Raw genomic sequence first — 13,431 nt, 5'->3', positions numbered from 1 at the left:
GTGCTGTCCTCCACTGTCTCCAGGCCAGCCTCCAATACCCCTGTACTCTTTCTATTTTCAAACCTCCTTGAAATTTCCCCAAACAAAATGGGGAAGCTACCAAGTCCCAGAGCCCACAAGCCCCCAACCGGAGCACATGTGCGAACACATTCACACGCACACACACCCCATGGGGACTCGCGGTGAGCTGGGGGGGGGGGCACATGGCCACAGCGACCTCACCCCAGCAGTCTTGCCCAGCTTCCAAGATGACTTCTGGAGTCAGAAATCGGAAGCTGATGGATCTTCGTGTCTTTTAGGCACACTGCTACTATATCAGTGTGAAGAGCTTTACAGAAACTCTGGAGAAACTGGAAGACAAGCCGGCAGTTCGGCAGGTGCTCAAACGCCTCTGTGACCTCTATGCTCTGCACGGCATCCTGACTAACGCGGCTGACTTTCTCCACGATGGCTTCCTGTCTGGAGCCCAAGTAGATGCGGTGAGAACCGGCTACCTGGAGCTGCTCGGCCTTGTCCGGTGAGTGGCTGGCCCCCAGACCCTCAGACCGCGCTAATCTTCCGAGAAGAGCCCCACACTCTTAGTTCCCTTCCCACTCCGAAACCTGGCGCTCCAGGACCTTGCTAAACAGGGTCCGGTAGAAGCAGCAACCACCCTGGACAGGCTGACCCGGTAGCACAGTTACCTCAAGGTAAAGCGTGATAGATTAATGAAAGGAAAAAAATGAAAAAACAATTAGAAATAAAAATGCTTAAAAAACAAATAATCGCCACCAAATACTCTTCAACACCGTAAAGGAAATAAGGAGAGTATCTAAATGAAGCATCCCACCGTATTCATAGTGTGCGTAGTATGCATTATTACATGCATTGTATGCATGTAATAATGAGTCTTCATCATAGCTCATATTTAAGGAACACATATATATGCCAGGCATTATGCCAGAAGCTTTCACGTGCATCATCTTTCTTAATCCTTACAGACTTCTGAAATGAACACTATTAATCTCCCCATTTTACTGGGGAGGAAATTCAGGCTGAGGGGAGGAAGTACCTTGCCCCAGGTCTCAGAATCAGCCAGGGGAGATCAGGGGGCACTCTGGGGCCTGACCTGAGAATATGCTCTTCAACTGTGTTAAAGTTAAGGTGGGGCAATTATTTGTTTCAAATAGAGCCTTGTCTTTTTGAATGGGCTCAGGCAAACCCTTACTAAGTGGGCTAAACTTACTTTAATCCTCGCTCAGCTTCATGATGATTTTTTTTTTTTTTTAAACCTGGTCATTTATACAAAGATTCATAAAGCAATAATACAAACAGTTCTTAAATGCACGCAGTTCAGGGTCATGACATACTAATGTGGCCCTTCCATTCTGTTACATTGTATATAATCTAGATGATCACTTTAAAAACATTGAAACCAAAGCCCCAAATTGAACAGGGCACTGGAAGAAACAAACAAAACAGGGTAGGCACTGTTGTCTCTAGGATAAAAATGGGCTACTTGAGAGTGCAACTTTTCTGAGAAAATAGGATGACTGTTTCATGTGGGGTGGTATCACGTGTGTGTGTGTGTGTGTGTGTGTGTGTGTGTGTGAGAGAGAGAGAGAGAGAGAGACTTTTCCCCTAGAACCTCCAACAGTTCACACTATCTATAAGACTAAGATGATAAAAAAGGCCAATAAGCTACTTGTGACAAAGTTTTTTTAAAAAAATCTAGATCAAATTATTTTTATTTCTAACAACATGCAACATGCTACAGACCATTTATGAGTCCATATAAGCACCTAACAGATATTCAGTGGTCAGCAAATGTTCAATTAAACCATCAAAAACTGTCAAAAATACATTTTTTACAAGTATGGCCCAGGTATTAAACTTTTCCTAATAGAGAGAATCCAGTGGTGAGAACCATTAATAGCAGAACTGAGTATTACACAGGTCAAGCTCAAGTGTACCTAATTCTGAAATGCTTGGCATTTTATTATTTTTTAAAGATTTACTTATTTAGGGGCACCTGGGTGGCTCAGTGGGTTAAAGCCTCTGCCTTCGGCTCAGGTCATGAACCCAGGGTCCTGGGATCGAACCCCACATCGGGCTCTCTGCTCAGCAGGGAGCCTGCTTCCTCCTCTTTTTCTCTGCCTGCCTCTCTGTCTACTGGTGATCTCTGTCAAATAAATAAATAAAATCTTAAAAAAAAAAAAGATTTACTTATTTATCTGAGAGAGAGTCTGAGCAGGGCATGGGCACTGAGGGAGAAGGAAAGAGAGAAAATCTTCAAGCAAACTCCTGCTGAGCACAGAGCCCAAGGCACAGGGCTCTGAGATCATGATCTGAGCCACAATTAAGAGTCAGGGGCTTAACCCTTTAAGTCACGGGGCATCCATGAAATGCCCCGCATTTTAAAGCGTATGAAGTCAATAAGATTCTAGCCTGATTGACATAGATGAAACACAAAAGACCACCCTAACACCTCAGAAGCATGATTCTTTAAATCTGCTACAGCATTTCTAGGTGCTTGCCTTGGTGCCAGAGATTTACAACTTAAAACCAACAGCACTGACGCAAACAGGCAACTTATGCATGCATCTAACCCACAAACTGATTTACTCACATTATGGTGTTTTTTTTTTTTTTAAGATTTTATTGATTATTTGACAGAGAGAGAGAGATCATAAGTAAGCAGAGAGGCAGGCGGTGGTCGGGGGGAAGCAGGCTCCCCACTGAGCGGAGAGCCCAATGTGGGGCTCGACCCCTGGACCCTGAGACCATGACCCAAGCCGAAGGCAGACGCTTAACCCACTGAGCCACCCAGGTGCCCCCATGTTATGTTATGGTTCTTAAGTAACCTTCTTATCACTGCAAGGGAGTTAGGTATGTAACAGACATCGTGCGTGTAACAGTTCTGTGTCACAGTTCCCTCCCTTGATTACTTAGTATCCCCCTCTGATTTCTGAGATGACAAATGAAGGATGGCACACTATTTCATGTGACACTAAGAACCAGCTCTCTGTGTAACAGTAATTAACTGACCCACAGTTTACAGTTGTTTAAGGGGTCGTAAAATCTCAGGTGGAGGACAGACAGGTGAAGACAGCAGACTGACCATATGCATTTACTTTTGTTCCCTCCTGAAACCCATGAAAATACCAGCAAATGGATTAAAAACTTTTTAAAGGTATAAATTGACAAAAAGAACAAACAAGGGATGGGCACCTGGGTGGCTCAGTTGGTTCAGCGACTGCTTTTGGCTCAGGTCATGATCCTGGAGTCCCAATACTGGGTCCCACATCGGGCTCCCTGCTCAGCAGGGAATCTGCTTCTCCCTTTGACCACCCCCCCCCCCATGATCTCTTTCAGTCTCTCTCTCAAATAAATAACTAAACAAAAATTTTAAAAAGAGGAAAAAAAAAAAAAAAACCAGGGGAGGAAACTTAAAAGTAAGAAAGTAGATGGACAGTGACTTAGCAGAGCTGAGAAAAACTGAATTACAAACCAGAGTGGGAAACAAGTTATACCAAAGAACCCCAAGAACTAACAGCACTGTGTACGTCTGGCAATCAGGGTGAAGGGAAGACCCACAGGAGGGGCTGAAAGTCTATTTCAGAAGAAGCTGAACTCCTAGCTCCCCTCCTTCTCTGCAAGCAGTTTTGAGATTCTCTGACTCCACCCTGGCAGAAGGGCACACAGATGGTCTGTGGGCCAGGGAACATCGAGCATACTTGAGAATGAGGCTATCCACAGAAAACAGGGGCCTGGATAAATGTTTATAGGCTAAGTGCTAACCTAAGCCCCCTCCCTCAGCCCTCTTTCCCCTGGGTCCCAGAAAACTGGCAGCCAGGCCAGTAGCTACCAGAAGATGATAGCATAACTCCTTCTCTGGAGAATCTGAACAGCCCAAGGGAGACAAAACTGAAGATACTGACACATGGGTCCCCCCAGTTCACCCCATACTGAATCCCACACGTTGACAAGCACACCCAGACTTGTAATCAGCTAGCTAGTGCCCCACTCTTAGCTACGATTAGACACTCAGGATCCCCAGACACCTGGGAGGGGAACCCCTGACATAAAAGAGACCCCCAATAAGCAAGAATGAAATAAACTGGACTGCACAATAGAATCTTCAGGGAAAAGGAATCTTTTTAAAAAGATGAGTAATATCCTTAAAGAGTTAGGAGGAGATACAGCAAGCACAAAATAAGAATATTATTTCTTAAAAAGTAATATTCAGGGGGAAAAAAAAGAAAAAGACCTCTGTGAAACCAGAAAACGATAGTGGAAATGAAAAAGTCAGTGGAAGGACCGGAACTGAAAGTTACATAAATCTCACAGAAAAGAAAGCAAAAAGACAAAAAGATAAAAATTAGAAAAGATAAAAATAGCAAGAAGACTGATCTTAACTGTCCATCATCTGAAAAAGCAGTCTACAAAGGGCAGACAGAGAAAATAGAAGGGAACAAACCATTAACAGAATAATTCAAGAAAATACTCCTCAAATGAAGAGCACAAGTTTCAGACTGAAAAGGCCATAGATGTTTACAGACTAGAGGAGACAAACACACACGGAAAAAATAAGTCAAGCACACAGTGTGCAAAATGGTAAGTAAATGCTATGAAGAAAAGGAAAGCAGGGAAGGGGATCAGGAATCCTGGGAGGGCAAAGCAGGGTGGGGGGTGGGGGACTGTAGTTTTCTTTTATTTTTTAAGGATTTTACTTTTAATCTGTATGCCGAAGGCAGGGCCCGAACTCACAACCCCAAGATTAAGAGTCACTGTCTACTGACTGAGCCAGCCAGGTGCCCTGGGGACTGTAGTTTTAAATAAGTCAGAGAAGGCCTCTCAAGGAGGGTGATGTTTGAGGAAAGATCTCAAGGGGTGGGGACAGGAGAGAAGCCACGGGGTTGGCTGGGAAAGGAGCACCCCAGGCAGAGAAGTACAAACGCTGGAGGCGAGAGCAGGCTTGGCGCGTCCATCCAGAGAACAGACAACAGTGACTGAGGTGGGGGAAGGACAGCAGAGCTCAGAGAGTTTAGGGTGTACCGGGCCAGGGGCGAAAGGGGGTGGAGATCATCGCCAAGACTTAAGATGTTGGCTCTTTGTGTGAGAGTGGGAGGGTTTTCAGTATTTCAATCATCTGATGAATTTTTCTAAAGGATCATTCCAGCTGCCATATTAAGAAGTGACTGGGCAAGGAGGGTGAATAAAAAGCAGGGAGCCCAGCTAGGAGGTTACCTCAGTAACCCACGGGAAAGATGATGCAGGGTTAGACTAGGTGATGGCACTGGAGGTAGTGGGAAAGGGCTGAAGTTTAGGTGTATTTTGAAGGTAGAAGAGGATTTGCTGACAGATCAGATGTGGGGTGTAAGCGACGGAGAGCAGCACAGGTTTTTGGCCAGGACAGAGTTACCATTCGCTATAAAGGCACCAGGTTTGGGCAGGATGTGCAGAAGGTGTAGAAGATCAGGAGTTTGGCTTTGAACATGTTCACTTTGAAGAGCCTGTTAGAAATCAAGGAAGATGTTAATAAGCAGGTAAGTGAGACGGGAGAGATAAATTTGGAAGTCATTAGCATATCGCTGGTATTTAAAGCCCTCAGAAGGATATCACATGGAGTGACTGTAAAAGACAAGATGCCCCAGTACTGAATCTTGGGACCTTCCAAAGAGGAGGAGAGGTGGTGGCCCTGACAAGGGCTATTTCAGTGGAGTGGTGGAAGTGAAAACCTGAACGGATCTAGTCTCGGAGAACAGGTGGAGGAGAAAAAATAGCAAAGCATAAACAAGCACAACACTTTTAAGGAGTTTTATCATAAAGGGGAGCCAAGATCTGGAGTAGATGATGGAGAGGAAAAAATAGACTCAAAAGTTTGTTTTCAAGATGCGAAGTAGGAAAGCACGTGTGTATCTGAAAATGACCCAGTGGAGAAAGATTTTGACATTGTAGAGGTAAGGCAAGAGAATTTCTAGAATGTTCTCTAGAAGGCAAGAGGGGAAGGCATCTAATGGACGGGGAAGGACTGAAGTGAGCTGGGCACTTGGAAAGCGTACCTGTACTAAAAGAGAAAGCACGCAGAAATATATGGGCGAGAACTTGTGGCTGGGCTCTTACTGAGTCTATTTTATCAGTGAAATGGAACCAAAAGTCATCTAAGTAAGAGAGATGGGGAGGCAGGGAGTGTGGATTTAAGATTCAGAGAGAAGGTGTGAAATAATCATCTAAGAGAATGGGAGGGTAAAGGAATTAGAGCGATGTCCTATGATCACTAGGCAGCAGGAAGGGAGTTACATACACCCCTTGGCACTGGTTTCCCAGTCACCTATAGCTACAAAGGCACAGAGTCAGTGAAAAACTGCTGACTCTGTTTTTGAGGGAGTAAATGTAACAGACCAGGCATTTCAGCTGAATAAGGAAGGAAGGGAGGCCACCAGGAGGAGGAGGAGGAGGATGAGTGGTGGGTGTGGATAGGGTCAAAGAAGTGTGAACAGCCTGAAATAGAAATGCTCTCACAGTGATGGTGAGCGGTCACCCAGAGATGACAACAGGTAGGTACAGTATCCCACTCGGCTCAACTGCTTTGGGTGTAAACAATGGCAGTGTTATGCTTTAGATCCTTTCCTTAAAAAAGGAAGAGAAGCATGTGAACATTTGTTTAAAATACTTCATTCGATAGGCTAAAATAAAACATATTTGATTGAAAAAGAAAGGGGGGGGGCTATCAGAGTCAGAACTCTAGAGGGAGTAAGCTAACAGGGCCGGAGCCAGCAACAGGAAGACACCCCACATCGCCATCCCAGAAAAGGTGCCCATGTGGAGGACCGAGACCTGGGGAGGGCTCCTGCCGGCGAGTGACAGCGCAACAGGATCAGCGGAGAAGATCCCAGAACGTTGAGGCCACATTTTAGAGGAACATTCATGTAAGCAATGAAATCACTAAGGATGATGACAGAGGAAATGGGGGAGAGAAGCAGCAGACCAGGAGGTACATCACGAATGGAGAGACCTGGTAGGGACACAGCTCAGCTGTGAGCAGGATACATGAAGTCCCCATCATACACACACATACAGCCATCACAGTGGAAGCCCCTAATGCAAGTCTGACTCATTCATAACTATGCTAGGAGCAGGAAGGCCGAGGAGAAGCAATGCCAGGGCTGGGGCTGGGGGTGGGGGGGAAGAGGGGATGACATATAGGGGTGAGGGTAGGGGACCAAAAACATATCCTTATCTTTTTGTAATGGAGAGTTGACAGATAATATCTAAAACAGAACAATCCAGAAGAGGCAATCCGAACAAGATAGAGACATTCAAAATATATCAGCTTAAAGACTGAAACGGATTCCAGGGGTGGGGGAAGTAGAAGGGAGACAGGGAGGTGCTGATTTTAAGTAGCAGGCCTTGAAGACTGCTGGGCTCTATAGTTGTGTAGAGAACAGATCAAAAATCAAAAGTTCTAAAAAAAATTTAAAGCTGAGTTGTTAAAAAGTGAATAATGATCTAGCCTCTAATTAGGTGTTGTTATTCACCATCCCTGATTAATTAGATTCATAAGAGCAATCTAAAATACTCACAAACTCTTGTTTTCTCTCACAGGAAGGATGCCATCTTGTTAACTGATGCCTTTGACTTCACGGATCCCAGTTTAAATTCAGCACTTGGCTGTTACGATGGAAATGTCTATGAACGTCTGTTCCACTGGGCTCAGAAGTCACCGACCAATACTCAGGTAGTTGAGTAGAACACGTTATAAATTATGTAAGAGAGCAGAGAACAAGCAGTGAATACAACTCCATGTTTTCTCATTTTAACTGATGCCCATTAGGTTGGAAATTGCTTGGCATAGCGTGTCTGTTGAAAATATTTTGAGAATACATAAAAGAAACCAGGAGTGGGGGGCGCCTGGGTGGCTCAGTGGGTTAAGCCGCTGCCTTCGGCTCAGGTCATGATCTCAGGGTCCTGGGATCGAGTCCCGCATCGGGCTCTCTGCTCAGCAGGGAGCCTGCTTCCTTCTCTCTCTCTCTGCCTGCCTCTCAGTGTACTTGTAATTTCTCTCTGTCAAATAAATAAATAAATAAATAACTAAAAAAAAAAAAAAAAAAGAAACCAGGAGTGGGGATATGGCCTGGCAGGAACAGAGTCTGGACTGTAATCAGCAAAAGGCATTGCTCAGAATTTGGTAAAGGGAACTAGGAGGAAGGTCCAGGCTCTAAATCATGGCTTGACATACCCAAGGGCATATACACATAGTGGCAGACTGGCTTTTAAATAACAAAAATAAGATAAATCATTGCAGTGTTTTAACCATCTTATTTTCGGCCTTTTAACTCTCAGTTTTGTGTTGATAAAAATGGGTACTCAGAGGGGACAGGAAGCTTGGGATGTGGGGGAACACTCTCAGATCCGACCATCTGCTGGAGACACCTCCTTTCTCCACATTGAGGCACACAGCCCCAGGAACAAAGAAGGCTGCTGCAGGGCCATCGGCAGCCCAGCAGAGCCGTATAAATGACCATTACGAGGGTTATGGCTAAAAGACCCCCAGCTGTCCTATGAGAGAATACCAGAACTCGGTGTCATTGACAGGAGAGGGGAGGACTCCTAAAATCCTAATGATCGAGGGCCCGCATCACAGACCCTCTGCTGTAAGCCTCACTGGAAAAGGTTATGAATGTCAAGGACTCCAATTACTGGAGTAAAGAAATAAACCCTATTTTTAGAATGTGGTAACCCATATTTAATAGCAGATTTGATACAGATGATCAAAACAAAGATAATCTATAGGTACGCAACAGATAATTTTAAGCTCTATAGTGCACATATGTTACTCAGATAGGGAAGCCTACTCTTTTACCCCTTAGGTCAAATTTCAGAAAAGGTGTCTCAACGCCTCATAAAATTGGCAACTCTCAGACTTTCATTCACACTTAGCGTGGTGTTAGACTTGCTCTTCACATTTTGCATCCTGTCATACCTCATAGCTTAATCTACCACGATTATCTAAAATTAGAACACAACTGGTCACCTCCAAGATGCTTGCCAGAGGCCAATCCATTTTGGCCACTCCCCGTCTCCAGGGAGGCAGCCTTTTATTTAACCTGACAAGAAAATAGAAAGAACTCACCTAGAGAAAGGTTGATACATTTACCGCTTCATACAGTCAAGCTACTTCTGGCGTTTTACTTTTTCTAATAATTAGATCTCCCTGCTTTCTACTGTTTAAATCCTGGCGTGAAACAGCAGTCCTCCTACTCCAGGTGAGCTCCTGTGGTCTAAGGAAAACTGTATCATGGCCTTTGATGTGCCGGCGAGAAACCGAGCCTGCAGTACACCTGCCAGCAAATGCTGATTTATTTAGCTCAGACAGGCTTAACTAGCAATACGAGGAGGAAACATGCCAGTTCTGATTCCTCATCTTTGCTAAAGAACATAGGGAGTGCCTTGGTTTGTTGTTGTTGTTTTTTACACTTTGTGTCTCCTCTTTACTTTAAAAGCACTGAATCTGGATACTATAGGAGGGCAGGTTTATGGAAATGAGGGGCATGACTAGTCCATGGCATCAACAGATCTGGTAAAATGTTGTATTTCTTCCTATTCACTTCTGTTTTTCCTTTTCTCCTGCTACTTGACTGTGAACAAGGAGGGAGTCTTCCTCTTCCTAAGTCCAGGATCTGTCTCAGAGTAGAATCTTTCCATTTATGGAATAAATGAACACAGTTTTATGATCCTCACAGTGGGCCGGAGAACCTGCTGTAGACACCGTAGGCGCTGTAGACTTCCTGCCCATTGTGGCTTACGTCACTTGGCTAAAAGGGGGCCAGGTATAGCAGTGTGGCTCTTCCACACACAGTAACTTGGGCATGTGAGGTTATCAGTGACCTTGGGGAATTGTTGTCGGTGAGTTAAAATGGCAGTCGGGGGGCGCCTGGGTGGCTCAGTGGATTAAGCCGCTGCCTTCGGCTCAGGTCATGATCTCAGTGTCCTGGGATCGAGCCCCGCATCGGGCTCTTTGCTCAGCAGGAGCCTGCTTCTCTCTCTCTCTCTTTGCCTGACTCTCTGCCTACTTGTGATCTCTCTCTCTGTCAAATAAATAAAATCTTTTAAAAAAAATAAATAAATAAAATAAAATAAAATAAAATGGCAGTCGGTTGACCACTGACATAGAGCCACATAATCTTCTATCACTGGCTCCTTGAGAGTCTACCGAAAAAGCACTTTTAAGGTATGTATTTCTAATCTGCTATAGATAAATCTGAAGCTGCAATAAGAGACATTTTCCCCCTTCATTTGCACTAGTAGAAAAAGGCATGTGACAGGTATTTCAAATAAATTAAAAAACAACAGCTACGTTAAAACACGCCTTGGAGACACAACATTACAAACGGGAATATACTTCATCAACATTTTCTACCAAAAGAAAAGTGCTATGCTAAGTTAAATGTCTTAGAACCCTAAGACAGTCTCTGTTCTGTCTGGGCAGGTTGAGTGTTGAGCTCTATCCCTAGACAGGACGATCCGCTTTCTCATAGTTTCCTCTAGCCATGGTGTGTTTTCTGGCTTTTTTCCTGAGCTGGGTACTATTTCAAGCCAGATTCTCCAAAGGAATCGCAAAAGGCTGTTCCCGTTCCTGATGTGAATTCGTATTTAAGCGATTACCTATAGATGCAAACAGCGCAAGAATCACCGGGGATTTCAAAACAAGAATCCTATATCCCCTAAGTATTCTACTGTAAAAATTTGTCCAAGTAGCTGCTAGAAGCATTAAACATACCTACTGATTCATTCATTCAGTCGGTCGTTCAGTAAATATTTATTGAGCATATGCTATATGCCAGAAACTATTCTATGTACTAAGGCTACAGTGGAGAACAAAAGAATCATAGATCCTGTCTTCAATGAGGAGCTTCAAGTTTTAGCCAAGTCGGGCAAAAAATTTAATAAACAAGTTAACATAAAAGATGAGGCTAGAACTATAAAGGAAAGAATCAAGACACGCAGTAATGAACAATGGGGAATAACCTACTCTGACACAGAATCTTGATTACCTTAGGCCACCTTCTGATTCCTTGCTTTGTGGTTAATGTTCAATTTCAAAGAACCTCAAAAAGTCAAGCATTTTATTTGTATTAAATTCCAAAAGCAAATGATAAGCTGTTTCTAGTTGGCCACCTGCATCCACGATTTAAAATCTGCATGAGAAAAGGAAGGATGCCCTTTGGAAAAAATGTTTCTCCATATGTTCACACAAAATGCCTTTAAAAAATAATTTTTAAAATTAAGAATCTTATGTAATGTTACTTTTTTGAAACTAAAAACTTAATTTGAAGGTAGAAGTCATTAATCCCAGCAGAAATTAATGTCCTAACAATGCACTTTTTTCTACAAATAGGAGAACCCTGCCTATGCGAAATACTTAAGACCGCTATTACAAAGCTGGAAATCCAAGCTGTGAAGTCATCAACGGCATTCAAGAGGCACCACTGTGTGATAATGGTACTATGGCATATACAGCATTAAATTTTAAAGTATGCTTCACATACACATTATATATTTCAAAGTGCATATATATATTGTTTTTAAAGTAAGATCTAGGGACACCTGGCTGGCTCAGTCAGTTAAGCATCTCCCTTTGACTAAGGTCATGATTTTGGGAGTCTTCGGGTCCTGGGATGGAGTCCTGCATTGGGCTCCCAGCTCAGTGGGGAGTCTGCCTCTCCCTCTCTCCCCCACTCCTGCTGTCTCTCTCTCTAATGAGTAAGTAAAGTCTTTAAGGAAAAAATAAAAACAAAACAATAAAGTAAACTGATACCCAACGTGGGCTGGAATTTACAATCCCAAGATCAAGAATTACATACTCTACCAACTCAGCCAGCCAGCCATCCCCTGAAGTATTTATTTTTTTAGAGTGGGTCATTATCTGCGTGGACTGATAAAACATCTATGATTTACTTCAAGATAATCCATGAAAGGAAAAGAGGAGAGCCAATAGCTGAAGACAGTCAGTGGGTCCAGGGGTGTTTGCACTATTCGACTTCTGAGTATGTCTGAAATTTCCCGTGATAAAAAACAGTAGTGCTATCCATTTGTTGCATCTATTTAGTAAAACTGAAGAATTTTACTTTAGATCTAAAGTCAACAGATTCATCAGTTATCACTTGTGTTTAATTTAGCACACATTTATCCAAGGGTTTAAAAGAACATACCCAATTCTCCAAATGTGCTTGTATTTGGAGTATCTAAATAAAATGCAGAGCCCTGAGAATACCACTGAGTATCGATTTTTGAAAATCAACTATTTCGCAGTGAAAATTATTTAAAATTTTCTTAAAAAGACATAATTGTTTCAAATTACCCAAATATAATCAAACTACATTTTTCATATTGCATAAGTGAATAAAACACTCAAAATTAAATGCCTCCAGACAAATTAAATTGCAAAAAATCTCAGCTGGGTACTTTTCCTAATTTACTCATAAAAATAACCATTTAGGTGTTAATAATTTTTTCTTTTCTTTTCTTTTTTTTTTTTTTTCAGTAGCCTCCACACCCAGCATGGAACCCAACTCAGAGCTCAAACCCATGACCCTGAAATCAAGACGAGACCTGAAATCAAAAGCCAGATGCTCAACAACCGACTGAGCCACCAGGGGGCCCCTCAGTTGTTAATAATTAATAAATCTGAGAAAATTTACCAAAACAAACTTCACTCCAGTAAATCGAGCAAGGAACAGACCCCATAAGATTTTAACTTTTAAAACCCTAGAACAGCTATTATTCCCATTTGCACATCAATTTTCAACCCAACTCACTCTGTCTTGCCTCTACTTCTGCCAACTCAACACATAAGTGGCTGGATATTTTTTGGTGGGGGGGCTCTAATCAATTTGAAGTGTGAGACGATTTTCTAAAAAGATAACCTCACACTAGCACATTTACTGAAACCACGGCAACCTGCCAAGAGAATGAAGTTGAAGATCATGAAAACAGGGAAATTACAGGTTTCTAGATGCTGGTCATTTGTCAAATCTTTTTTTTTTTTTTTTTTTAAGATTTTATTTATTTGATGGAAAGAGACACAGTGAGAGAGGGAACACAGCAGGGGGAGTGGGAGAGGCAGAAGCAGGCTTCCTGCAGAGGAGGGAGCCCAATGTGGGGCTCGATCCCAGGACTCTGGGATCACGACCTGAGCAGAAGGCAGAGGCTTAACAACTGAGCCGCCCAGGCACGCCGGTCATTTGTAAAATCTTAAAATAAATTTTCAGAGACATGGGCAAAAATGGATGTAGGTAAGTGTTCTCATCCTCTTTTCAGAGCAAGAATCTCAGAATCTTCTCTGAGGATTGACCTGCCCGAGGGCACACAGCCTCAGAACGCTAGTCTTCCCTTTAGAAAACAGGGAAGAAATTACATGACTTCCCTTTATAAGGTGTTCTCGAAAAC

At 43.1% G+C, this 13,431-nt stretch overlaps 1 protein-coding gene across 7 annotated transcripts in view; it reads left to right on the top strand.

Annotated features, from left to right (window-relative positions):
• The window catches only part of ACOX2 (acyl-CoA oxidase 2), a 31,834-nt gene extending 19,154 nt beyond the window's left edge, over nucleotides 1-12,680 (top strand). For 6 of the 7 annotated variants that reach the window (XM_032323781.1, XM_032323790.1, XM_032323773.1 and 3 more), the window contains 4 exons: nucleotides 300-517; nucleotides 7,588-7,720; nucleotides 11,381-11,484; nucleotides 12,527-12,680. In XM_032323781.1, the coding sequence (XP_032179672.1) occupies nucleotides 300-517; nucleotides 7,588-7,720; nucleotides 11,381-11,443 (414 nt within the window). In that variant the 3' untranslated portion in view covers nucleotides 11,444-11,484; nucleotides 12,527-12,680. The remainder of the gene's footprint in view (nucleotides 1-299; nucleotides 518-7,587; nucleotides 7,721-11,380; nucleotides 11,485-12,526) is intronic. The other variant, XM_032323797.1, reaches the window with a different exon arrangement.
• The last annotated feature ends 751 nt before the right edge of the window (nucleotides 12,681-13,431 follow it).

This window comes from Mustela erminea, chromosome 1 (genome assembly GCF_009829155.1).
Source record: "Mustela erminea isolate mMusErm1 chromosome 1, mMusErm1.Pri, whole genome shotgun sequence".
Classification (NCBI taxonomy): Eukaryota; Metazoa; Chordata; class Mammalia; order Carnivora; family Mustelidae; genus Mustela; species Mustela erminea.
The sequence above is the reverse complement of the archived record's forward strand: the minus strand, read 5'-3'. Positions and strand labels throughout refer to the sequence as shown.